The sequence below is a fragment of the Agelaius tricolor genome, unplaced genomic scaffold (assembly GCF_023055355.1).
Source record: "Agelaius tricolor isolate 1412-34295 unplaced genomic scaffold, bAgeTri1.0.p SCAF_4, whole genome shotgun sequence".
NCBI lineage: Eukaryota > Metazoa > Chordata > Aves > Passeriformes > Icteridae > Agelaius > Agelaius tricolor.
The window spans coordinates 16543230-16571216 of NW_027269264.1; the positions used below are offsets into that span (position 1 = coordinate 16543230).

At 37.4% G+C, this 27987-nt stretch overlaps 1 protein-coding gene across 1 annotated transcript in view; it reads left to right on the plus strand.

The window, feature by feature from the left end:
* ROR2 (receptor tyrosine kinase like orphan receptor 2) overlaps positions 1-27987 on the plus strand; it is a 143487-nt gene that overhangs the window by 104591 nt on the left and 10909 nt on the right. Inside the window, exons 3-5 of the mRNA XM_071424735.1 lie at positions 4502-4789; positions 5858-5888; positions 26186-26313. Coding sequence (XP_071280836.1) covers positions 4502-4789; positions 5858-5888; positions 26186-26313 — 447 coding nt within the window. The remainder of the gene's footprint in view (positions 1-4501; positions 4790-5857; positions 5889-26185; positions 26314-27987) is intronic.

Below are 27987 nucleotides of genomic sequence, written 5' to 3' on the forward strand. Positions count from 1 at the left end.
TAGTTGAACCATGCCAAAGATCACTGAAGGCAAAGGAAGCATTTTGCTTCATTTCAATGACCCTTGGAAGCAAGCCGGAGTATAAAAACCATTATATAACAATATTAATTTCACAACACAGGAAATTTCTGGACATTTTACTTGTATTTTTTAAAGAAACAATCTTTGTTATCCATCTCCCAAATAAAATATAAATCTTTATAATATGACATTTACAATAGGACATTCACAGATTTGGCAACATGTTACAGAAACAAAATATTTTCTATAGAGTATTTATTCTCTGTTTCAAAATTATGTTAGTATTAAAACAGATTAAAAATTCTGTTCCAGTTTTAAAAAATTCTACTTGACTACTGCTTAGCACAAAATACAGGACACAAGTTAAACACAAGTTCTAGCATTTTCACATTTCATTTTCCCTTGTTTCCTGTCCAAATTAAGATTTACTAAGACAGAAGGAGAACTACGTTGGGAAAAAAATTGCTTTGCACATCATTGAGGTCCTAATTTATCCTGGGAAAATTTGTTTTTTTTCCCCAAAGCATTCTGTCAAACTGGCATCTACACTGTGTTTGTGGTGTGACATACGTTACCAAAAAAGTAACTGCTGATTATCACCACAGAAATTAAAAAAAGAAAACATTCTTTAAAACATGGTTGGTTAAATTTTCCACTTTGTTTGAAAGAATTGCAATTATGGGTTATCTAAAGTGGACACCAAATAACAGAGCAGCTCAACAAATGGCTGCCCGCTCTGTCATAGAAATACTTCAGAACCAGTGAGGACATAAACATCGCTTCTCAAAGAGGAAATTAAACCAGCAAACAGAGAGTATGCAGTTCAGGGTGGACAGAGGCAGAGAAGAGGCCCTGAGCTGCCCCACTGCTCTTTGGCTGCTCTGGAGAACTTTGGAAAACACAAATGCTTCAAAGTTCATAAGGTTAAAATATTTATTACTTGGTTTGTAATAACAAGGTAATATAAAACACTGCAGAAAATACCTGTAAAATTGGCAAGAGTAATGATGAACTAAAGCTGAATTTTGACCTGCAGGAAATAGGTGCAGTGTCGCTGACTTCAGGCAAAGTCTATCTAATTGCTCTGGGTCTGAATTAACCCATAAATCTTTGGCATTGCTTTCCATGGTAATAGTTTTGCTCTTGTTAGTATTAGGATCAGATTCACAGATTCATATGAAATATTTTGGGTGGCTTAAAGATATGGATCTAATTACTTCCTGCAGTAGTTCTGTTTTAATTAGTAAAACAGGAAGTTCTAACATGGATTTAATCCTGAGTTAATAAGTCCTAATGAGTAAATTTACTATCTGTTTTCATCCAAATGTATTTGAATTTAATATCCATGACTACTCCAAAAAGAGGACTCCACCCAGCTCATTTTAAATCAGAAAAAGTGAAATAATGACAAGGGTTTGAGCAAGGTATAAGCTGATCAGTGTCACAAGATCAATGTAGCCTTCTCATGTACTTGCATGTGAAGAGCAAAAAACACATTAGAGAGCTGGACAAGCCACAATCCCTGTCTGTCATCTTACAGGACTTGAATTGGCCTCACCTTTTAGACAGATCTCTGCTTCTTTCATTTCTTGGTTATCAGAAGCATCTCTGAGCCAGATGAATGTACCTTGGTGCTGGCTCCATGCTCGAAGGGGCCCAGCTTCTTTGCAAAAAAGGTCTTTAAACTATTTTGCCTCCCTTGTATGAGCACATTCGGCCTGTCCAAATGTTGAACCAGATTGTTGAACCAGAGGCTCACAGAACTACAGAACATTCTAGCCTGGGGGGCACCTCAAAAGATCATCCAATCCAACAATTCTGGGGAAAGAAGGCTTAGACAAGACAATCTAGTAGTCTGTCCAATCATATCTTGAAAACCTCCAGCGATGACGACCCTACCCCATCTCTAGATACTTCATTTTACGGGGAATGATTGTTCTCACTGCAAAAAATGTCTCTATTCTATTGAAATGAAACATTTCCTGGCTACTTTCACTTGCTGCCCTCTGTCTTCTCCATATAGCTCCTTGTGATGATTGTCTCTGTTCTTTTTGTAGGTGCCTTTTAGGTACTGAAAAACTGTGGTGATGCTCCCCTAGCTGTTCTCTTCTCCAGGGAGAAGAGACATAACTACTTGTAATCTTTCCTCATAGGACATGTTGTCTAGCCTTTGATGATAGTGATAGCCCTCCTTTGAACCCTCTCCTGTCTTTCTGTGTTATTTTTGAATTCTGGGGATCTGAACTGGACATAATACTGCAAGTGTGGCCCAATAGGCACAGAGTAGGTTGGGATTGTGGTATCTCTGTCTCTGCTAGGTAACACCCCTATGGATGCTGCCCAGGATCTCAATGGTGCTCATGAGAATAAACTACATACAGACTATGAAAAAATGGTGAAATAACAAAGTATGAGTGAAGTAGCCATAGAAAATCCTTTTCTAACATGTGGTAGGACTGATCATGCTTTCTTTCATGTTGCTAGAAATGCTTATGTATGTAAAATGTTGGCTTAAAGAGAAGTTTTAATCAATGGCTTCAGTTGACGATATCAGGAAGTAAATTTACTGGTTTTGTTTTCCCTGCCAGAATGTCAACATAGTATTTCTATTTTTTCAGCTATGAAATGTAGCTAAAACCATAATAAATTACATTGTTGTGGTGTGACATTGCTGAAAGCATTAATGTAATTTTCTCCCTTTTATATAAGTTATTTGAAAACAAATATTGTTTGTATTCTGTCAAATGTTTTGAAGTCTGCTAATGATTTTAAATTAAAAACAGGGACAACTAATATAAAATTAAATAAACAATAATTTACTATTTCATGACAAAAAAGAATAAAACAATTTTACTGTAAATTTTCAATATTGTGTGGAGACTTTATATACTTGGATTTATTTAATTTTCAGTTTAGACTTATTCTAATAATTTTCTATTTAATGAAAAACTAAATTTGCACTTGCCTACATTGTATGTTCATATTATTAATTATAACAGGACTTCTTTTGAAAGGCCAGTGGTAGAGAACAATATAACACACAGGAAAACCCTGTTTTCCAGCAATATCTGGCTTGTACATGTATTATATTCTGATATTTCTACTGCTCCCTTCTCCAATGTTACACTTATCTATTATAGAGGAGCTGATTTTCACGGCCCTGTCAAATATAAATCAAAGCAGAACATCAATTTTCTTAAGGTATTTCAGAAATTGGACTGTCAGTGTAGACCATTTCTTTACTAGTGTTGGATTTATGTACAATAATATGCTATTACTTAATTAAACAGACAAAAATTATCTGAGTGATAGGAAAGGTCTACATGTGAGCATCCATCAAAATTATTTGATATTTGTATCCAGCTGCCATAAAAATATGATGTAATTTGAATTCCTGATGCTTTATGTCTAGAAGGTCTAAATTCACTGGAACAAACACATGAGCATGACAGCTAGACACTTTTCTTACCTGTTCTGTAAGGTAATATAACAACATTATTGTTTCAGTGGAATTACATATTGCCAAGCTTTCAGTATGTGATGTGTATCAGTTGCAGGACTCCTAACATCAAATTAAATTTATAAATAATAACCTACAAAAGATTTGATTGTCAGGTTTTGACAGTGTTCTTCATCAATTCATTCTTTTTTGTCATCCCTAGAGATCACAAATACAGCCTTGACAAGCCCTTTGCTTTTAACAAACCACTAATTAGGACTTGTAGTTTTCACTTACAAAATAACTACAAAAGGTTATTACACACTATCCATACAGATGTTTCCTTGGCCATATATTTTGACTTGATGTAAAAATGGCAGTCTATAATCAGCTTATGTGTCCCCTCTCTATCACAGTTTACTTCTGCAATTGAGACATTATTTCTTTAAATTGAATGTAAGACATATAATCTTGAAAATTTATTATAGTATAAGCCTGTCCAAATCAACCTAATTTTTAAGATTTTGTTGAGTAACTAAAAAGTCAAATTAATATCTAAAAGTAATTTTTCCAATTGTAGTTCTTTTTGAGACAAATCTGTGATCATGTAAGAAGATTATGTGGTAAAATCACCATGATATTCCAATATGGTAACAACTGGGATTATTCTTTCATGGAGCAAGGTTTTTTTTGCTGTTGGAACAGAACAGCACTATATGTATGTTAGGATGTTAGTATTTTAGCATGTCAGATGTAGAAAAAGTCACTGCTGCTTCAAATAGACATTAGGAGTGTAATAGTATCAATTAATGATTGACCTTTGAATCTGCATACCTACCTGCACACAAGCATGAAGTCAGCAAGGAAACATAAATTGGAGTGTGATGCTGTGGTGTTCTTAGGACAGTGAATTGCATTTTTTTTAATCTTGAAAGAAAACTGAAATTGTTTCCAGGGCTTTCTCTTAGAAAAGAACCTTTGAGCAGGCTTTTACCTCAACCCAAGTAAAGTTTGATCTTTTATGACCTTTTATCTTCTTAGGTTATTTCCTGACCTTCTTGGAACCAGTAAACAATATCACTGTAGTCCAGGGGCAAACAGCAATCCTCCACTGCAAGGTAGCAGGAAATCCATCCCCGAATGTCAGATGGCTAAAAAATGATGCTCCCGTGGTTCAGGAGCCAAGACGGATCATCATCAGAAAAACAGATTATGGTTCACGTCTAAGAATCCAGGATCTAGATACTACAGACACAGGATACTACCAGTGCGTGGCTTCAAATGGGATGAAGACAATAACTGCAACAGGAGTTTTGTTTGTCAGGCTTGGTGAGTTCCTGGCTTTTATGACTGCTCAGACTGCTTTATAGACTAGGTATTAGTTTTAACCATAGCATAATGAGAAATGAATTTAACCTTTTAGGAAAAATTCTCAACACAAAAGAAAATAAAGTCAGTGCCTGGGGCCTCTCTCCCAGCACAGAACTTCTCAGTTGAACTTGATACCTCTTTAGTGGTAATAAAAGAAAGTAAATACAGATGTAGAGGTCTGTAAATACACAGAAGAAAAAAAATTAAAGAAGTGCTGGTAAAAAGTACAAAAAGGTAACATTTCATTGCCTGGAGTTTTCACTCTACTGCTGAACTCAGTCTGTGAAAAAAACAAAAACTGATGAGAAGAATGACAAGGGGTTTTCTGTGTGATGTTCATAGTTCTGGCCCTATCCTTGTGAATATCAGTTCTGTACTGCTATGTGGAGCGTGGCCTCAAATTCTGTCTTTTGACATGTAAAGGTATACCACACCTTTGAACAAGTGCTTATATGACATTTTGGAGACTTAATAGTCCAATCTGGAAGCTAGTCTTTTATTTAGCTTCCCTGTGGAGCAATGGGAGAAAAAATTCTAGATGCATTTTTCTAAATTTTTTTCTTATTTTGTAATGTAAATAATGGATTCCACAGTTCAGTTTGTAGATATTGAGTATTGAAGTGCTGAGTATTGACCCTTGCTCCTGCTGTTGCAAAAGTTGATCATCCCCTTGCCACATCCTAAATTCTGATAGTAAGGCACAGTTGGGGCTTATTAAAAGGTAAACGATGTGTTAAAATAACACCTTGTCTAACTACCTGTGTCTTTATGGTGGAAAATATTTTATGAAAAAAACTAAGTCCATTCAGGTTGCTACTGGAACAGACAGTAGATTCATGTGATTTTTATTTGTGGCTTTGAAAATAACAATATATAATTATGTTCAGGAATGCAGAGGGTTTTGTTTGGATCTTGAGATAAACCTTCCTTAAAGAGACAATTTCCTTTAGATTGCTATTGACTTTTTTTATTATGTTGTCCTTGAGCTAAACTTGTCAGCAATACTTGTTTGTTTTATGTTTGCAGGTCCAACAAACAGCCCAAATCACAATCTTCAGTAAGTACTCTTTGGAAAATTACTTAACGTGCTCTGACTACTTTTGTTCTGTCAGAATTTAGTTCATAAACTCAGTAAACACTGCCTGCAACCACAGTGTTCTTGCTAAAAGTATCTAATTTGGCCAAAAACTCTCAGAATGGATGCAACTTTTTTAGACAGAGGCTACAATGGGTTTTGATTTAATTGACTATTCTTGAGCAACTTCTGCTTGCTTATTTCATGTTTTGAACAAACAAATTACCACAAAGTCATGTTGGAACAGTAATTGTTTACAGGGCAAGTATGGGCTAGAAGAGTGGTTAAAAATGAATGGTAAAATGCTTAGCTTGCTGTGGTTGCAAATTTACCCATGTTATATGATTATAACTGGAAGAGCCAGGTAAAGCAAGACTAAAATCCTGTAGTTAAGTAGCTGTTTGTTAGTGTGATTTTTGACTTGAGTGGTGGTTTGGTGATTTCAGCAAGATGCTTGGGTTTACCTGCTGATTCAGTTGTAAGGATGAAAAGAGAATCATAGAATGGTCTGGATTGGAAGGAACCTTAAAGCCACCCAGTTCCAGCCCTTCTGCCATGGGCAGGGACACCTTCCACTTTATCAGGTTGTTCCAAGTCCCATCCAGCCTGGCCTTGAACACTTCCAGGATTGAAGTATCCACAGCTTCTCAGAGCAACCTGTTCCAGCTCTTCACCACCCTCTGAGTAAAGAATTTCTTTTTAACATGTAATCTAAACCTGCCCTTTTCCAGTTTAAAGCCATTGCCCCTAGTCCTGCACTATCTCCCAGTATAAAAATCCCCCTGCTTCCTTTATATGAGAACCTTTTAAGGGTGCAGTGAGATCACTCCAAAGCCTTCTCTTTCTCCAGGCTTAATAACCCCAGTTCTCTCAGCCTGTCTTCGCAGAGAGGTGCTCCAGCCCTCCGATCATCTTCATGGCATCCTCTGGACCAACTCTAAGAGGTCCACATCTTTTTTGTGCTAAGGACAACAGAGCTGGACCTAGGATTCCAGATGGGCTCCCATGAGGGCCACACAGAGTGGTAGAACCCCCTCCCTCACCCTGCTGGACACGCTGCTTTGCATGCAGCCCAGGGTACAAGTGTCCTTCTGGGCTGAGAGCTCACATTCTTGGGTTACTTCCAGCTTTTCATCCACAAGAAACCCCTTCAAAGGGTTGCTCTCAGTGACTTGATCTCCCAGTCTGTGTTCATGTCTGGGATTTCCCCAACCCTGGTGCAGCATTTGGCACTTGATCTTGTGGAACTTTTTGAGGTAGGTGCAATTTGCCCTTATTAAAGGCTGTCTTGGGAACCCTAATTTATTTCCACTTGAGAAAGTCATTAAGTAATAATTTTTTCACTGTATCAGTCAAAATATTTTATTTATGTTATTATATAACATAATATGTTATATACCAGCAGTGCTGGCTGCCTTGGGTCAGCTTGTTGTCTTTTATATGCTGTGGGATAACTTCTAGGAGGATCTGCTTAATGATTTTTCCAGGCAGACAGGTGAGGCTCACCAGTCTGTGGTTGCTCACATCTTCCTTTCTCCTCTTTTTAAAAATGGAAGTGATGTTTCCTTTTTTTCAGTCACCAGGGAGTTCGCCTGACTGCCTTGACTTTTCAAATATGATGAGATTGTTTTGGCTACAACATCAGCCAGTTCCCTCAGGATTCTGGAACATAGTTCATCTGGTCCTGTAGACTTGGAACTACTCAGCTACATCAAGTGATCCCAAACCTGCTCTTCACTTAATGGGAGAGACTTCACTCCCCCATACCCACATGGAAGATCATGGACTTTAATGGAAATGGTGACTGCCAGTGAAATCATTGAATAACTCATCTTTCTCCCTATCAGTCACCATCAGTTTTTCCTTCTTGCCTTTCCTTTCTGGCCTATGTCATACCGATAAGCCTGGGAAACAAGTTTTGCATTGATTCACTTATGTTATAGAAAAAGTAATTAATTTTATTTCTTTTGGCTTCCCTAGTATTTTCCAAGTGCTTTTCCTGTACTGAGAATGAACTTGTTAATATTTCACAAATACCAACATAAATAGAACATTTTGACTGATACAGTGAAAAAAAAAATTACTTCATGATTTCCTCAAGTAGAAGTAAATTATGGCTCCCAAGACGTCCTTTATCCTGGGTTTTCCTAGGTTTCCTTATCCTATTTTCCTAGGTTTTTAATGCTTTGCTATGCAGTCTTTGCTAGTTTTGAACACTAAGTTAAAATAAAGAAATAACTAGGAAAAAAAAATTAAAAATCCTTTCATTTGGCTTTTGACACTTCACAATGGTCTTGTACCATTGGTATTGCAAGCAGTAGTGTGCCATCATTGTTCTGGACCTGCCATTAAAAGACGAACTGAAGAGTACGCTGCTGGTAGATTATTTTCTTTTTAATATCCACTAGATTGGACAGAAACCTGATACTTTAGAAAAACGAGGTCAGGTCAAAGGTCTAGTAAGTCATGAGGGTCTTATCATATGAGGCCCAGGAGCTTTCAGGGATTAGGGATCTTTGCCTCATTGCATGCTTACTTCTGTTTCAATTTTTTAAAAAAACAGTCCTTCAAATAAAATGCCATGTTTTGGTGGTAGAATTATTTTGTTTTCAGAAACTGACCCTGATTTTTTAAAAATCGAATATTTTGCATAAAATCATGTGGGTCAGTTTGTAAGCCAGAAAAGAGGAAGGGTGGAAAAAGGCAAAGGAGTACCTAACTGCTTGGAAGGAGGTCTCATGGAACAAAGGACTCTTTCCATTCACTGTCTGCACAGTGCAGCCTCACACTGAGCCACACGAGAGCCATTGCTGCTGGTATTAGTGCTTCAAAAAAGACATGCTTCAGTGGAAACTTGAAACATAAAACCATTGTAACTTGGTTTAAGATTATACCTATTGAATATTAAGGGATAAGAAACATTATCTATGTAGATACCATCTAGCAAGGTATTTTTATGCAGTTCATGCTGTGGATTCCTAGAATTAATTGGCAATTAGAGATTGCCAGAGAGAAAATGTGTGTAATGCCGTCAGACTTGCCAGTGCAAAAAAGCATCTTGACCTTCAGGTAATGAAGTTGAGGCGTTTTCATAAAAATCTAAATGTAAAATCTTTCCATCAAATACATAGTCTTAAATTGCTGTGGGTTATTTGGAGACATCTTTATTTTCTGTCAAGATCCACATGTCTAAAAATTTCCAGGGAATTTTCTGGAGAAATTGAGAATTACAATCTATCTTGTTTATCAAAAGTATTAAAATTACCGAAAATAGTAACAGATAATCCAGATTAATTTACAAAGAAAATAAATTTGAAACATGGTCAAAAAAATAGTTTCTGATTAGCCTTTGCTGTCCAGAGGGCTGTGCTACTAAAGGGTTGTTTTACTAGAGTACAATCCTTTAGCAATCCTTTCTCTCACTGCATTATGCTTTTACTTTTTGCATCATTAGTATTTTTAGTTTTGCCTCTCAAAAGAAAGACATCCTATCTGTTCAGAAAGATACAGGTGTGTGGATATAAAATAAATGTTTAACAAATACCAGAGAATGGTTTTTTTACCATTATTTAAAACAAAGCAATGGGCATTAATATCTTGGAGTCTAAGAGCAGAAGGGCAGAAACAGTTGTCTTTCCTTCTAGAAGTGTTGGTCTTTGAAGATAACATTATTCTAAAAGACTGCATGTTCTCTAGTCTAATATATTTTTGTTTTGAATTGAATGATTAGATTAAATTTTACCCATTGGGCAAATTCTGGTTTTGAAACAGTTAAACTATAGTAGTGCCACCTTGAAGGGAGCTTGGGATGGAAGATATCTAATATTCAAATATTCCTTTTGTTGGCTCTTACGGGCTTCTGGAAAATTTGATGAAGCCTCTGTGAAGTGAGGAAGGCACACAGAATGCAGGCAGAAATTCCCCTAAGCTCAGCCAAGTGTATGGGGAAACAGCTCTGTTGTCACTGCTGCACTTTTCCCTGTGTGACCTTTCTGAAATCTGCTTAGGATGCCAGGAGCTGAGCCCTGTGCAGAAGAACTGGGTTTTTAAAAGACTTTGAGAAGTCCCTGTTTTATTGAACTATGACTAAGATCTGTTATGGGCCTGCAACTTTTGCTGCCTGTATATTGAATGCTTAGGAAAAGTAGGTGAGAAGAAACACTGCCACCAAATAGAAACAATCATTACTTTGTGGAGGAATTTTTGACATATTAATTATTCAGAATAAATTTGCCTGTTCTTATGTCTGATTTTCAAATGGTTTGGGACAGCAGTAATTTTTTTTAAGATTTGGGCCAATGAAGAAAATCGATGATGCAACTGTAGTTAGGAAAAAAACAGTTCTTTCAAAGAGTGGAAAACAGAATGTATAAAACCAGTAAGGTGGCTCTGTTAAAACTCCAGTGAGGAGGTTGGGTTTGTGAGCAATTTATTCTCCATGGTCTACATATCCCAAAGCACACCTCTTCTGTGACCTCAAAAGGAAATTTCTGCATGATGTGAGGGGCACTCGTATATCTTTATGATGGAAACAAACTCATTTTTATCATGTGATGAATCTTCATGAATCCCAAAGCTCTTTGGCAAGCCAAAGGTATCTAACATCATACTAAGAAAATACGCTTCCCTTACAGTCAAATAGCAGCACCAGTTATATCTTCTTCCTTTCCTTAGGTGGTGTGGCAAATTTCTTTGGTCTCAACATAGTTTAGCCACAGATAACATTGTTAATCTTGGAAATTATACAAGATTATCTTAAAATTCACATAAACAGATGTTTTTTTAAAACAATACAAGGTTGTTTCAACTCAGAAGTTACAGTGTTTATTCAGGCCCATAAGGACCAGGTGTTTGATGATGTGCTTCCTCCAGAATGACATGCATGCCTTTTGTTTCATCAAGATATTCATGTGGCTGAGACAACCATATTTGAACTATGTATGTTTTTTTAAGATGCTTGTGGTAATATGTTGAAGTTACAGAATAAGCTCATACTTGTGTTTTCATTTCCTGTTTTAATCAAGGAAAAAAAAGAATTTTGTGATTAAAACACAGGACTGTAATTTCAGAGGTCTGGATTTAATTTCTGACTGTACTCCTGTCTCTGTGTGTGATTGCAGCAAGTTGTTTAACCTTTGTCTCTCCATGTTTTGTACATCAAATGGAGATGGCGGATCTTGGGAATTTTTTGCCTTCTTCTGCTATGGGATCAGATTATTTCAAAATGTTTTGGGTACGTTCTTCTCCCCATAAAGTTTGGAATGTTATCCTGTTTTATGAGTGAGGAACTGAGGCACAGATTTTCTTGGGCTGGTCTACATTAAACAGCATGTGTTTGTCTTGGCAGATTTCCTGACTCCCTGACAATCCAATTTGGGGATCTGGCTGAAACATGCTGCAATTCCCTCCTAGCCCCTGTGTGTCAGTTTCCTTTTTTTCTTTCAAGGCTGAGGGGGAGGCTGTATTTCACCCTCCTGTGGGTTTGGGGCTCCTTTCAGGGGATTTTGATCCACAATCTCAGATCTACTTTTGACTTCATCATTTTAAATGTCCTTTGACAGTCCTTCAGGCCAAGACAGGAAATTTGGAGGAAGGACAGAACTAAAACCAAGGTTACACTAAATTTTTTCTCTTTTATCTATTTTAGAGTGCAATTTTTCCATTTTTCCTCTAATTATGTTGGATACAGCCTAGAAAGGCTCAGATGTTTATGACATCACAAATTAACATGTAACTAAAATTTATACTCTATTCTGCCCGGAGATGTAGGGTGTGCTCAGAGGAAGCTGACAGTCTATCTTGTAATAAAACCCGATTTTTTAATCTAATGTTACTCATGCATTTCAAAAATTACTTCCCCCCCGCCCCACTCTTTTTAAACCCCAGAACTTGTGTAATTCAAGGCAGAGTTAAAGAGCAGTGGAAATACTGTTTTGGGTTGTTTTGCACCGCACCAAATCACAGCTTCTTCCCACACGACATTGCTACATCAGCTTGAATCTTCCACTTAAATGCTTTCTAATCACAAGTAAATAAATTATGAACAATCTAATGCATTTTATATTATTTAGTGGATAGAAGTAGAAATTCAGTGTGCTTACAAAGTTGATGAATTTTAAAAGCCAGATATGTATTTAAACTAATATAAATACCATCTTGGAGTAGACACAAGTGTCTGTGTTTCTGCCTCTTTTTGTCTGGGGAAACTATTACAAGTGGTAGGTTTTCTTCCTTTCTGTGAGAGGGAGAGAAGAACGGAAAAAAGATGTTTGCAGGGAATATATAGGCAGAACAAATTATAATAGTTTGCTTCAATCTGTTATGCTCACTAACCCATGTTGCTCAGAACTCCCCAAAGACAAAGGAAGCTAAGCATATGCACAGGTGATTAAAAATAAATCTTTAAATAAATTAAAAACTCTGCCTTGAAAGTTTTACCCTCTTTTTTGCTATTGTATAAATCAAGTGCCCTTGTGTGAATTAAACTGTAATGCAGATGCACTGCTTTACTGAGAGAGACTGGTGTCAAAGACAAAATAGCAACCCTACAGGACTTGACTTGTATTTGGGCAAGGTTTCTAAATACCTTAGGAAGACGTAGTATTTAGTTATATTTCTTACAGTTAAGCTAACTTAGGGTTAAATGTCAGAAGTGCTTGCCCACTTGTTATTAGCAGTACTGTCAAGATACTTTTAAATACTTTTAAATGGGTTGGCTCAGGCATTGTACGGAATGTAATTCATTATATGTGGGCTACAAGCATGCACTACACCAAACAACACAAACACTTCCTTTCCTGAGGGTTCTTTTTCAAAAATTTAGGCCTTTAGCTTTATATAAATATTTAAGGGAGCTGATGTTTTCTGTGGGTGAGAATTCTGTTTATTTGGAGAACCTGCTTCCTACTCTGCAGAATAGTGGCTAGGTTTTTGGTAGCCAAAAAAGCCCAGGCTGTCATATCAGGCGAGCTGTAAGGTGTGGCTCATAAGCTGTGAAATACATGGCAAAGAGCCAGTTTACAGCTCTTTGTAAATGTGTGACCCCAACACGCCCTCTTCCAGCAAATTCCAGATCAGCAGCAGGTGCTTAGGTTTTATCAGCTCAGAAAAACAGTTTATATTAAACTACCAAAGAAGTTGCAAGCAAAGTTAAACACTTGTTATTCCCTTAAAGGATATATGTAAATTGATATTCAAAGTAGTAATGGCCCTTGGGGTTTTGGCAAGTAGCTACTGCAGCTGTTGGACATCCCTGATATAACCAGCAATCTTTAGTGTGTTTAGATTTTACTTCTTTCCCTCTATCCCTCTCCTACTCTCATTTGTTCAGTAGCTTAAATGGCTTTCAAAGTATTTATTGTATGTCTTACAAAAGGACAGTTATATGTCCCTGAGACTTCCTGTAGGCATTTGATGCCACATTGAGTTTAATTAGAGTTCCTTAGGATGCTGAATAGCCTTTAAGTGCATATAAGGAAAGGGTGAATGTTCTAGTTAGGCACAAAGATAAAGGAACACTATTCTAATGAAAAGTAGGTAATTTAACAAAATGAGATAATGCTGGAACACCATACCATAAATCATCCTTTCAATTTTTATGGCTTTATGGTTAGATTTTTCCCTACTTTTGTATTATTATGTTCTCTATTTCAGTTTGAAAGAGCCAAAAAACCTAGATGCAGCTAATCTAGTGTACTTGAGAAAAAGTCAAACAGATGGTACGAACCAATAATATTTGAACAATTCTACTCAAAATTAAATAACATTAACAGTGATGGAGGGAATTGTTTTTGGAGAAGGCGAAAGAAAATTCATTAAGAAAAATCTGTTCTTTTAAATTGGTATTGTTTTGTTAAGTCTAAAGTCTGAAGTATTTGAGGTATTACTACTCTAAAAGTAGGGCTGCAAGAAGCATGTGTCATCATCAGTTTCTCATACTCCTCAGAAAGCTTAATCTTAACTAGTAGAGGAGTAAACACACAGAATAGAAAATAATATAATAAAATACAATACAATAAAGTGTAATACAGAGCAATACAGCACAATAAAATACAGTAGCTCCAGTTGGCTGGTACCTACAATGATCATTAGTTCCAGCTTCCTGATCACCCTATTGACAAAAGTTAAAGCCCATTATTAAGACCATTGTTCAAATGCCTCCTTTTAAGGCACTAACAGGCACAGGGCATTCACCACCTCTTTAGAGAGCCTGTTTAAGTATGACCACCCTCTTGGTAAGGTAATGTTTCCTGTTGTCCATTCAGAACCTCCTCTGATGCAGCTCCCTCCTCCCCTTCTCGGGAAGCCATAGGGAGCAGTGAGGTCACCCGCCAGCCTCCTTCTCTCCAAAAGCAGCCAAATCCAAAATCCTTAGCCACTCTTCAGGTACATACCTTCCAGCCCATCCACCATCTCTGTTGTCCTCCTCCAGACCATCCCAGGACCTTCTTCCCACCCTTCTCAGAGTGTGGGGCCCAGCACTGCACACGGGACTCGGGGTGAGGCGCACCAGGGCTGAATCCAGCAGGATGATCCCAATCCCAGCTGGTGATGCTGTGTCTGCTGCACCCCAGGATGGGGTTTGCCCTCCTGGCTGCCCGGACACACACTGCTGGCTCACCCTGAGCTGCTGCCTACCAGCACCCCCAGATCCCTTTTGCAGGCCTGGGGATCCTGCTGCATCCCTTTTTCTATGGCTTTCCCAGCCATAGAGTCATTTAAGTAGGAAAAGACCCTTAAGTTCATTGAGTCCAACCATAAAATGCTACATTACATAAAGGCATACTCTCAGCTCAAATATCTGTTAAATTATGCAGGAATTTGTAACATGGCACCTCTACAAGCACGCCTTAGTAGCTAAGGTGTGCTTGTAGATGTGCCTTGTTACAGAGCTGAAGCTGTAGTCACTTTTCAGGTTGGAGGTGCTGTAGATTTCTACTCATTTGTAGATAGCTGCAAAGTAGCATTTTTACACTGCACTTGGTAATTATAGACAACCTCAGTGTGTAATGAAGTTTAGCTACATATTTTTTTACAGGGTTGGGGAATAGAGAGAAAAGTGATAACCTAACGCAACATCAGTAGTTTCAGGATTCAGATACTCCATCAAGAATGTGCTGCGAGTGATCATTGTAGCTTTATATACTCTATGGCTCAGACTGACAGGTGTATCAGTATATACAGGATCTCACTTTTTAAGCATTAAGAACTAAATGCTGAAACAGGAAACCTGGGGAAGCATTTGTTCTCCTAATTGAGTATGCCACATATTTTGGTTTGGGAACAGTTTATTAATGTTAAACCCAATTACATTAATTTACAGAGCTGTGGTTTTGGCACAATTGCTACTCACAGAGTATCAAGCTAATGATGTTTGCATAGCATCATGGGTGTGGCATCTGAAAATAAATTAACTCTGACTTCAGAATATGAGGTATTTTGCCTGTGGAACAATGCAGCCAGCATCCACTATTATTATGCAGAAAGATTTAAATGCAGAAATATTTTAATGGAAAAATATGACAGTCAGGATTAATTGTTTGTATACAGAAAAAAAAAAAGAAAAAGATGAAAGGGGTCTTTAAAATACAGTCTGATAAACATTCAGTAAGTAAAATTTCAAGTCCAAAGGAAAAAAAGTATGGGGGAAGTTACCTTTGGCATTATGTCAAGGCTGGACAAGCACTCCAGCATCCCAGCAATTTTGGGTGATTCAGGGCACTCCTACCCCAGCTCCAGAAAAGGCAAGCTACAGACCCGAAGTTTGTTCATTTTCACCTTCTTCTAGTGGCTGAAGCAGACGTGTGTCTGTTTATTTTTAATTTTTGAGAATTCTACAGGCCTTGCTTGAAACTGTCATAGAATTTCCTGTGGAGAAAAAGCTAATTTTCCTAATTTGGAAAAAAACAACAAACCTATTATGTGAAATTATGACGACACACAAAAATTATTTGATGAGTTCTGGATTCCTTAGCCATGCTAGCCAGACCTCGGCTGCTGGAACAGATGACAAGTGGATAACACTAATAATAGACTGCTGTCTGCAGTACAGACCAGCCCAGAGGTGGAGACACACCCTTAGTCATCCATTGACAGAAATGGCGAGACACAAAAACCGTTAGGTTTTGCTCTCGATTTGAGGGAGACGTGCTCCCCTGGTGGTAGCCATGGTATGCATCCCTGCCCTGACTCTTCATCCTGCTTCCACTGTCCCTGTCCTCCAGGGCCCAAGGCAAACTCCTCACAGCAGCGCCTCAGTTTACCTTAGGGGATACCCGTGGGTGCCAAGCAGTTTTCCTGTGTCACACACAAAGGGTGCAAAGCCTGCTCTAGGCACAGTGTTTGGAGAATAGCAGGTGCACTCGTAGACTGGGCTTATGAGTGCATTTAGGTGGAAATTACATAAAGGCTGGACAAATTCAGGCAGTGTTTCATGGGAAGAGACAAAGTCTGTTCCATGTCTCGTGTCTGCTCAGTAGCAAGACAATGTGACAGCATCACAACCAAGTGGCTGCTCCTTCTACTAGTAGTGGTTGTGTTTGGGGCTTTAATTTATTTTTTTTCTAAAGAGAAATAAAATATTAAAAAAAAATCCATGTCCTTATTTTGTAAAACATCTAACAATTTTCCTAAAAGTTACCAAAATTAAAAAGGCAAAAATTATCTTTTGACTGTGGAAAATTTAATCTCAAAATTTAATCCCATATCGAAGGGAAGGTATGATAATTGTTTGTAATGTTGGGAAGTATTCACAAACTCTAACTTTCTGCAGCATTGCCTAGAATTATCTCTTATTGCATCCATAAAAAGTAGCAGAGAAACTAACAAATATATCATATTGTCACTTAGATGTTTTTAAAAACATAATTTAAAAGATGTCAACTTTTTCAAGCAGATAGAATATGCTAATTTTTCCTTAAGACTGGAAAACTGACACTTCAGTATTATATGTTCTTAAATACTTGATGTTTCTGTAGTTTGAATGAAAGTGTTCTGCAAAAGACTTTGAAGATGCACACTTCTACATATAATTATATAGCAAATTTATAGTTGATGCTGTGATCATTTCTAGCTGTTTTACAAAGCTCTCTGCTATCAGATGTAACTGATGTAACTGATACCATCTGTATCAGATGGTAACTGAGAAAATCCATCTTTGTTCTGTTTTTAAAAAAACAGAAGAAAGAAGAAAAAAATTATGACAGTACAGTTATTTTCACTTTTTCATGTGCTCATATTCTTCCAGAAATGATCACATTTTTAATGGCATGGACACTTAAAACATTTAATATTGAATTTTGACGTTTTAACTTTTTACAAAAATGTTCTAACTTTTTAACCTCTTATAAAATGGCAGAAAGTACTTTGTAGAAAGCTTATATTCCCCATAATTAAAAAAAAAAGAGAAAAAAAGCCAACCGAAATGAAAAGCTTTCAGACATTTCCACAGGATTTAATTTTTAGGTTTTAAATGATTCCTTTGTCCTTCTTTTAACCTTCCCTCCTGTTTGGATTTTTATAACTTGCAATTTTCAGCCATGCTTGCAGTCTTTTCTTTCAAGACTTTCTACTTCCTGCCTGTCTTCCTGGCTTATATATATAGGTCTATCAGTAGATTTAAACCAACTGAACTATAGTAAAAAATTCCTGTTTGTGCATAAGATCTGCTTCTGTAGGTAAATCACAATGCATTAAGGTCCACCTAAAAATGTAAAGGACTTTGTAAAAGAAAAAAATTACCATATTGATCTTATCTCTGGTGGCATTTAGAGAGTGGGGTGAGGATCACACCAGACAAGGTCAGAGTAGCCTGGTGGGAGGTGGGCTGCCCTTCTCTCACCCATTCACAGCATGAGAAGGGACCCCAACTCCCAGGCCAGTTCCCCTTGGTCAGATATCCCTTCCCCCACTCTCTCAGCAACACAGCCATCAAACTTCTTTTCTCCTTCTCCTGCATTGCTGTCCCATCTTCCCTGGTAGCTGACGTGATCTCTTAGTCACATCCCTCCTTTGCTGAAGCCCAGCCACCCAGGTGGAGCTGCCTGGTCCCCTATACTGGCCCCAAGGCATGAGCAACCCCACTGCTGGAGCCCCCTCTGAGCTGCCCAGGATGGCCCTGCTGGGCTTTTTTTTGCTGTCTGATACAGCAGCAGTTCAGAGATTTTCAGCTGGCGGACTTTTCTAAGAGCTTTTTGGAGCTTACCTATGTGTACTCACTCACTCAGGGTGGCATAGCAGGAGGAGGACGGAAAACAGCTAAGAATTTTGCTTTCCTCTGTCAGCAGAGGGAAGAGGGAGCTGCTTGTTAGAGGATCTTCAGAGAGGGTCTGTTGGCCCTGCTCACTTTCCTTGGAGATGTCAGAGAAAGACAATTTATTAGACAGTCATAACACATTGAGGGGGATAACATGCCTTGAAAAAAAGGGGTGGGGAAGAAGGCTCATAATGGCTTCTTTGGTGAGTGAGAAGGTGGAATGCTGCATGGCCAGGTTTGTGTTCTCATGTGTTGAAATTAGTTTTCTGAAGGTTTTTCTTTTCAAATTTTTACTAACCATGGTTGTAACAGAAATGTTTCTGTTAAAAGTACCTGACATTCAGCAAAACAGATCTGCAGCCTTCTCTGGACTGCCAGCTGACTCATGTGATTTCAAGATTTCAGCCCAACATGCTAACACCTATGAAAGCAGAGGGAGAATTTACAAAAATGTCCTTTGAGTTAACTGAAAGAGAGAGTTTGTAGGCAGAAGGTAGAATGTTGTTGGCAGAATATTAGATCATCTGTTTGAAGTTACATGTGTTAATCAAGAGGATTGTGGCTGGTTATACAGCTAGGGACAATCCTCTATTTCTTACAGAAATTCAGAACATTGATGTCCTTGTTTAGTTTTGCTTCCTCGACTGTTTTACCCAGGTTATTGTAGTAAAAGCAACCCTGCCACCTATGTGTATACTTCTGTATGTGCTGTACTTGAGAACTACATTTTTTGGTACACTGAAAACTCTTCTAAAGGTGTAAAGCAGTAATAAATACCTGCAGATATGATACCAAGAAACCATAGCAGCATGCAGAGTTATCTAATGAGCAACCTGCCACCGTTTCATGTGTTTCTTTCTCTTGTATTTGTTTGCCTGTGAGGGCTGTTTTTCATGTTATAGGAAAAATAACAGATGAGTGTGTGAAAGAAAGGAAGGTAACAGCATTTTCCTTTGGTTTAATCCACTTAAATAATTGATCGTAGTATCTTTTATCAAGGACCCAGCTCAGCTAAGAGCACTGACACCCACTTAAGGCAATGCCTACTGAGGAGACCAATTTGGGTCATGAGTCAGTGAAGGCCTATGATTAAACCCTATTGTTCTCTCCCTTTCTTGTCTTTAAATGATTTTTAAATATTTAGCAGCAAAAGACTCCTCCTTCCACAGTAAAATTAGAAAATATGTTTAAAATATTATTTAGACTATGTTTTAGAGACAGACTTTGGAGCCTGAGTTTCATATTTAAAAATACTGATTTCATAATCCATTTTGGCAATATTTTCAGTAGCCTACACATTAGGTTGTTTTTAAAGTTTACAAGTTGGTCTTTGACAATTGTCTTCTCTTTAGTTTGTCTCAAACAATAGTTTCATTTCTAGCTGTGTTTTTACTGATGACATTTCAATTAGTTCCTTTATCTATAAGCTGTCTTAAAATGCTCTCTCAGGTCCTATGATTAATATGAACAAATACATCATCTAATAGAAACAGTAGAATAAAAATCAACAGTTATTTTTTACCGATTTTAGGCACTGAATATGGAGTTTCAGTTCGCACTGTATTTTTTACTAACTAGTAGATAAATATCTAAATCAAATGCAATGCAATTGTTCTGTTCAGTAATTGGAAATTTCAGTAAATTCTTTAACGGATTCTTTGATGTACTACTTTTCAGATAACAAGCTCAAAATGTTTGTCCATGTTGTGTGCTAAATGTAAAGGGAATCTTTCTTTTGGGGCTTGTTGTTACACCCAATAAGCATTTGGTAACAGAAGTCACGGGCCATATCCATTGTGAGTGTAAATTGTCATAGGCTCATTAACTTCAACTGAGCTATGACTATTTATACAAATTCCCCTGCCTGTTAGGTTTTTATTTCTAACACTAGGCTCCCCTTCTTTTCTGATAGTATTTCTTAGGTTCCTTTAGTGCAAAAGAAAAGTTTTACTGTATTCTAAATATTTCATATTCTAAGTCTCTCTTTGAGGAGTTAAGTACATCAGTATGGATTTCCTGATATCCCAGGAGCACTGATCTTTAGACACAGGTTGAGATGTGCAAACAATGATTTTTAGTGCCGGAAAGGTGGGTTATTTGCAGAAACCTTTGGTCAGAGGATGAAACTGTTTGTTCAGAGAATGGATACAGGTAGGGCAGGAAGCCTGTGCTCTTCTCCCATCATATTGGTGCAGAGTGGCCTTCATTCAGGCAAGGGCCCAATACAGCAGTCAAGTTGTCCCTGCCACCCATTAGTTTCTTGGCTTCAGCAGGAAGGGTACAAATGTGCATGTGTGGAGTTTTGGGTGTTTTATGATTGTGGGTTTGGGGTTTTTTGAGGTTTTCCTGTACACCTGGGTTTTCAAAACTACACTAAAAGCAAATACCTATTTGTGTGTGTTACTGAATTTCTGCCCTGCGTTATGGCTGATGTCAGAAGCACCTGGCATTAGCCCAGCCCTTCAATGGACAGTAATATTTCAAACCAGCCTTTCTAAGAAAATTATATTATTTTTCTCTCTCAAATATTTACACTTCAATTCTATTGCCTTGAATGTCAGTAGTAAAACTTACATTGATATCCTGTGACAATGGGAGGCCTATGAGAATGAGCAATTTTAAAGCCCGTTGTTTAAAAGACAGCATTTCTTGAAAAATTTTTCTTCATGGTGAAACAAGAAATTTTGTGCTATATTTGATATTTTCTCAAAGGCAAATATACAAAGCTGGCCAGAGGGTACCAAGTATTTTTCTATGATAACATTAGTGTATATTCACTGTATCAAGAGTAGGGGTAACAAATTACAAAAACTATAGTTCAGCATTTTAAGATGTCCTGATTTTAGATTCAGTATAAACAAACCATATACATATATGTATATATATATAAATAGATATAGATATATATATGTAAAAAACAGAAATAACTTTTTTTTTTTACTGCAGCCCTTTATAATGCCCTTCTCCATCAGAGAGATTTGCCTCTCTTTGATTAAACATAGGCCCTTTATTCCTTTATTCCTTTATTCTTTTTAGTGTTGCAGGTCAAGAAATTTCTGTGATATATATTTATGAAGTAGCCACACACTAGGCTAAGCAAACTCATAATCGGAAATATGATGGCTATCCTTTTTCCTCTGATCTTGCTGTCTGTCATGATCATTCTCTTTATACAGCTTCTGACATTAGTTATCAAGTTGTAACTATCAGAAATCCTGAGACATCCTGTTAAGATGAGCAACTGTATACCAAATGTTGTATTTCTCTAAGAATAGCAAATAGGCTGACATATATAATTTGTCTTTTTCTTCATCTATCATAGTCTGTGGTTTTCTGTGCATATGTCCTTGCTTTGTCATTCTGTTTATAATGGAACATTAGTGGGAGGTCTCAGTATTTAACAATTCTTGATTAAAAGCTGCTTAATCCCTGGACAGCATGGAAGAGGGTCAAAGTTTCAGGTTTATTTGTTGTGGGAAAATTTATAGGAAATTTTAATTGCATTTAGTTTGTTTGTGGGAAGCTTCTATAACAAAGTTTCTACTACTTTTTGATAGCTAACCTTTGGAATATACTATTATAATCTATGAACTGGTTTATGTTGTTTACTTCAGTAAAGTGTTGGCTGTGAATACGTGTGTCCATATAACTGCTATGGTAGGTTGCTGGGTGTTATTAAATGAGATTTTTTCCCATGTATTAAATTGAAAAACTTACTCTTTTTGAATTTTCTTGAGAACTTCTGATTTTCTTTCTATGGCTGGTGCATGGTGTTTTGTCTTTTCTATTTTCAGGAAAATAGTTTTAACTTAGAAGTTTCTGCTGTCTTTGTAAGTAAAACTTGTGGTATGCAATCAGAATAGAGGTGTCTCACTAGGAAATTAATATGTGGTACCTCTCAGTTCTGCTCTCATAATTCTCTTTGTGAATCCTTGCTAAAAATAGAGCTTCATATGTTTTCTCTATTTCTAAGGAAAACCACAAGTCTGCATTTACTGTGTTTTCAGGGGCACTAAATACATACTGAAAACATGCCTCAAATTCAGGTGCTTCAAAAGGCGATTTTAGTACTGAACAGAGTTTCCATGGTTGCCTTTTTTTTTTTTTTACTGTGACTTTTTTGTTTCTTATGCCCTCTAGTCTGTTCAGCTGTGACAGTGGCAAACAATAGGTGGTGTTACAGAGATAGCATATAGTGTATTGTGCCCAGACATATTCTTTCCACATTTCAAATTTTCCATGAAGAAAAGCATCTTTGTTGCCAGTGTGTTTCCTTCTGTAGTATTTTGTTTGGTGTGCTTTCTGTGTCATATGCGAAATTAAAGTAATGCTTAATGAGAGGGTGGGGGTAGTGATGTCCACTATGATTTTTCCAAGACATCTAAAAATCCCTTTATGTATTTCTAGAGCAGATAGCTATCTTACAGAAGAGTTGCATGACCTCCATCTAGAGAGTTTTCTATTCATCATGCTAGGTTTTATTCTTCTTCAGAGGCGCCTGGTTCATCCAGTTCTTCCTTTATAGACACAGATGTTCCTGGAAATTGTGATTTCTAACAACAGGAAGAGTAGCATTGTATGATTGAATCTGCATCTTTCTTCTACACTGCTTGCTTGGTTAATTCTCCATTTCACATGGACTTCTACCCACAAACCTGAAGGCAAGCTGTATTTTATGAGGTGTTGCAGTGCATGTGTGATAAGGAACTTGTAAATGCTTATCAGTGCTTGGTTTATCAAGATGTTTCCAGACCTTGTACAAGTTCCATGTTGTACATAAAAATAATATCAATATTTTGGTTTTATTTTTGAGTGACTGAAGTAGTAGGTTCTTCTACTTTTGCTTTTGATTAGAAACCCTAGTTCTTAATGGAATTGTTCTGGCAGAAGGTTACCTTTTGGGTCTGGAAAACTGATAACACTGAACCTGAAGTATGGAAATTGGGATTTTATGAATAAAAGTCTGTTTAGTCATATTCTTTACAATTTTATTTTTAAATCCAAACTCTGGCCAAACATATGTTGAGTAATTGGGAGGAGAGTTCACTCAGTAAGAGAACACCTTACCTCCATTCTAACTGAGTGCTGAGAAAATTCAGTTTCCAGGTGCAATTTAGTTGATTCAGCCTTCCAGCAAAGGTGCAAAAAAGACTAACACTTAGCATGTGTCTGACTCTGTTTTGTAAAAAAAGCCAAAAAAACCTTTAAAAATGGAAGAAAATCACTGGAGAGAAAAGTTAATGCTATCTTGAAACATGTGCAAACTAAAGAACAAAGGTAAAAAAGTACCTGTGGTGGATAGCTTGTAAGATTTCTGCAAGTGGAACAAATTGAACTATTCTCAGTTCCTTTTGTGGAGTCAGATTTCTCTTTCACCAGGGTTCTTGGTCAGAGCAGACATTATAGTTCAAGCAGCAGGAAATTGAAGAGTCAGTATTTCTGTCTGTTTTCAGCAGCTTTTAATTAATGCTCTGATCAGCAACTAAATTGCTGGCATGTTGTTTGGAGCATGATTCAAAGCCACACATGGTTCCAAGGGCTCCCGTTTGAACTGCGCATTATACCACTCCTACGTTGTTCTGTCAGACTCTCCCCAGGTTGCTTTTTGTTGCAGATTTTTTGCCACATCCCAAGGGTACGTATAGCTGAAGGACAGAATAATCTGTCAGGAGACTCTCACTGCTGCCACTTCGGCAGCTGAAATTAGTTTTTTTCCTAAGAAGACTAATGTAATTTTGTTCTCTCAGTACCACTACTAGTCAAACAGCATTCACTGAGTTTCCTGACCTGACAAAGATGCATGTAGAATAACAGCCACACTTCCGTTAGAGTTAACTGACATCGGGTTACTGTTTACTTTTGCTTGTGTCCATGGTAATGGTCATATCTAGTTTAGTACAATCAGCAGTTGGCTATAACATGGGAGAGGGGAGCATATGTGTGTATTTATAATATCTAAGCTGTGTTTTAAAGTTCTTGACAAAAATAAATAAACAGAGCTAAGTAAGAGGTCACAGTGCTTTTGTCCCCAAACCCATGCTGTTTGGAGTGTGCTTTTTTTTTTTTTTCTTTTTTGGTATTGGCAAGAGAGCCCTGAACTGAGACCTGAAGTGTGAGATACAGTTTCAGGAAGATACATTGCAGACTTTGTTCTGCAGGATAGGGGTATGAATTTACTCTTTAGAAAGAGGTCGAATAGAGGTTTCATATTCATTCAGCTCCTTTTGGGAATTGCTGACTTCCTACTGAGGTGGTCCAGGATCATAAAACAGGCACAGACAAAATGCTTTGATATTTTTGTCCCTTCAGGCATGATGCAATTGTTGCAAAATTACAGGTTTTGTTGTAAGAATGAAGGAATGTCACTGCAGGGAGTAGTTGATCCTATGACTCCTTCTTTACTTCATCCACCCTAATCAAAAACTTACATATCTTTGAGGAAGTAGAATTTGTTTCAGAGTTTGTAGAAAAAATTGTGCTTTATGAATATTTAAAAATAATAGTGTGATAGGAAATAAAGGCTATGTCCGGATAGCAGCTGCATGATATGCTTTATATCCATGACTTCTCAAGAGTCCTGTTAAATCATTGTCTTTTTGGGAGGCAAAGAAGAGATGCAGCTCAAGTGGTGACTGCTAGTTCCACCTTTTGGCTACCTGTACAGACAGTCCTGCCCAACTTTCCATGGCCAAAGTGTAAGAAATATTGGTACCATTCCCCTGAAGAGGTGGGCTTTATCAGGGAGACACAGCAGAGGAAAAATGAGAAGATTCCTAAGACAGAGTAAGGTATCAGTGTGAGGGGCTGCAGTAAGCACAGGCAATGTTGGCTAGCCGTTGTCAGAGTGAGGGTTTTCATGCTGGTTTCTCACAGCTAAAGTTATGAAATTTTACATGTAGTCACTGACAGTTTTTTCCTGCTCTTGTGGTATCCAAAGAAAGGGTGGAAGTATTTGTAAGGGAATGGGGAACCTACATGACCAAAAGAGATATTAATATCCAAAGATGATAATAAAGTAAAAATGCAGAGGAGCATTGAAGTAATACTTCAAATGTTGTTGGTATTGGAGAGGTATCTCAGACTTTTTAACTGTTTAGTTACAAAAGCTAATTAAGTTTTTAGATGCCCTACTCTAGAGACACATTTCTTTTTAGATTTTTTTTTTTTAACCTATTTCTGGTCCATCATTCAGTATATGGCGTGATGTAAATAACCATCGGGTTAGTGAATCCTAGCACAGAGGCAATGCCATGCTGGAGGAAACACATGACATACTGGATATTTATTCTGAGAGTGCTCTCTCTCTTAAGTCCCTTTTTAGTGCTCTGACAGTTATGATCTGCAGATTGGCTCTGTATTATTTACAGGGGTTTTGGGGATGAAGTGTTGAACCACTGAGCCTTTAGGCTAGGCCTTTTGTGCCAAAATATTTATGTTAATGTAAGGGAGTGAAAGGCCCAAAGCTTCATTGAATTGAAAACTATATTGAAATACATGTTGAAAGAGAAATTTGGCACTGACTTTCACTAGAGAGAAGAGGAAAAGAGGTTATAGCCTTGATTACTCTTATTCCATGTTTTAATTCGAGCTTGGCAAGATCTCTTCTGCTATCCACTACAGGAAATGAAGAGCGGGAGAGAGAAGTGGGAGAAGAGCACAAACTGCCTAATTTTATGGAGTACAGCTGGATGCCAAAAATGCATGGGGACATGTAACTAGATCTATGCTGCTGTCTCAGTCTAAAGGCTTTTTAAGAGATCCATCTGTCAAATTCCATTATTAGTTTATTATTTTAAAATTAATGTTGGGTTTTGTTTTCTTCTTTCTGTTATGAGCTGTTTACAGGATCCCTCATAAGACTTCCAAGGTAAGAGAGAATTGAAGGAAAAAGCTGCACCTTAGGAATGGGACAATTTCAGGTTTACAGTATTTTGAGTTTTTTCCACTTTTATAAGAATATGTTTTGTAAAAATCCATTGGCAGCAGAGAGACATCTGCATATGAAATCCTAACATGTCTTTTGCAGAGAAGATTACCATGAAGATGGGTTCTGTCAGCCATATAGGGGAATTGCGTGTGCACGGATCATTGGAAACAGAACCATTTATGTGGACTCCCTCCAGATGCAAGGGGAAATTGAAAACCGAATTACTGGTAAGCTTACACATCTCATTAGCAGGGAGAAACATTCATAAAAGTATCCAGTTCAGGTAAAAACAGTGCTATCATCCTTTTCGTTTTGTCAGCCAATGAAGAAGACATCTTTATATTAAGGTTTTGAGGGGGTGAGCCTGTTTCCTACTTGAGCATCTAGTAAAATTTGGAGCAAGGAAGATGAGTATCTGTGGTAATACGTAAAGCTTCTTCCATGTCCTTAAGTGAAATGTCAGAGTACTGAATTCTTAACAGCTTCTAGTTTATACTGGAGCTTTTTGCATGATGGATTGAAAAAGAAGATTTTGATACTTTAAATGCTTTTGTGATATAGTGTAAAAGTACTGATCTTTTATTTTCTTGAAAAGTGTATGGTTGCCTTTCCCTTGGGCTTCTTTCCTTTTTGCATAATTCTGGCTGAGTGTGGATTTCACATTGATTTATATAAAACAAGAGTTGACCTTCCTGTGCTCTGCCTATGTTTAATCTTTCTCTGAACATACTTTTTGTACAGAGCTGCAAACATGCATCCAAAACCTTAATGATTTTTAATGGGCTGTACGTCAACATGGATTTTCTTCACTGGATATCAGCTAGCTGATTTTAGCAGCTGTGACTCTGATGTACACAAAGTAGAGCAAGCAAAATGAAACCATGGAATAGAGCAAACTGTTTGTCATAGTGTATAGCAAATTAGGTCAGTCCAGCAGGAGCTGATTTGCATCTGGCCAGATACAGCTCACTAATGGACTCTCCAACTTCAGCATAACTAGTTGCCAACAGGAGTTTAACCTCACTTGTCATCTCTAACTCCCTAAAGACATTACCTTGAAGATTCATTGTTAATCCAGGAATCCAAGTCCTTTTCTTTTTCCTGTTCTTGAAATGGCGACCAGATTCCGGGACTGGCAAAATCCAGGTCCTGACCTTTACTTACGCTATTACAACATTCTCCTCCCGCCCTTCTCCTGTACTCTGTTGTAACTCCAGTCTCTTTAAACATTATGTTATTAATTAATACATATTGATACTTTTTTTTCTTTTTTCACCAGCTACATAATCTCTGTCCTGTTTGGATGTTTTTCAGCAATATGGAAGTGTTTAACTATCTGGAATTACTAAATCTGTAATTCTGTGAATTAGGTTCCTAATGTTCTCTTCAAAAAGCAAAACCAAACTCAACTGATATTACCCAGAAAATGTTCATTGATTGAGCTGTACTTGTTTCTGGGATATGGAACATGGGCACTGATGACCTGGCTGCTGGTTTCCTAATATTACCAATTATCTGTTAGATTTCCAAAGCTAGGGTGTTGGAACTCTCTGTTTTGCAGTTGAGGAGAATTCCTGATGGAATTCCTGATGTTCTCTTTCAGGAAGATGCTGAGAACACCATATAGAGCTGTCCAGTGCCTAGCTAGGCAGTTATGACAGTCTGTTAATAATATAGCATTTTCAAATGGTATACTTTTGAAGGTCATACTAGATGTCTTATGCAAAAGTACCCTGAGGATTTCATAGCATTTTTGGTTCTTGTAAGCCATATTATATGTAAAGCAGGTATTGTGAGACTGGGTGTTCTATACCCATATGACAGGGTACTTTTGAAATTGCAGTAACTTGTCAGGTAAAGGAAATAGCTGAAAAAAGCTGAATAGTTGCTGCTGAGATTTT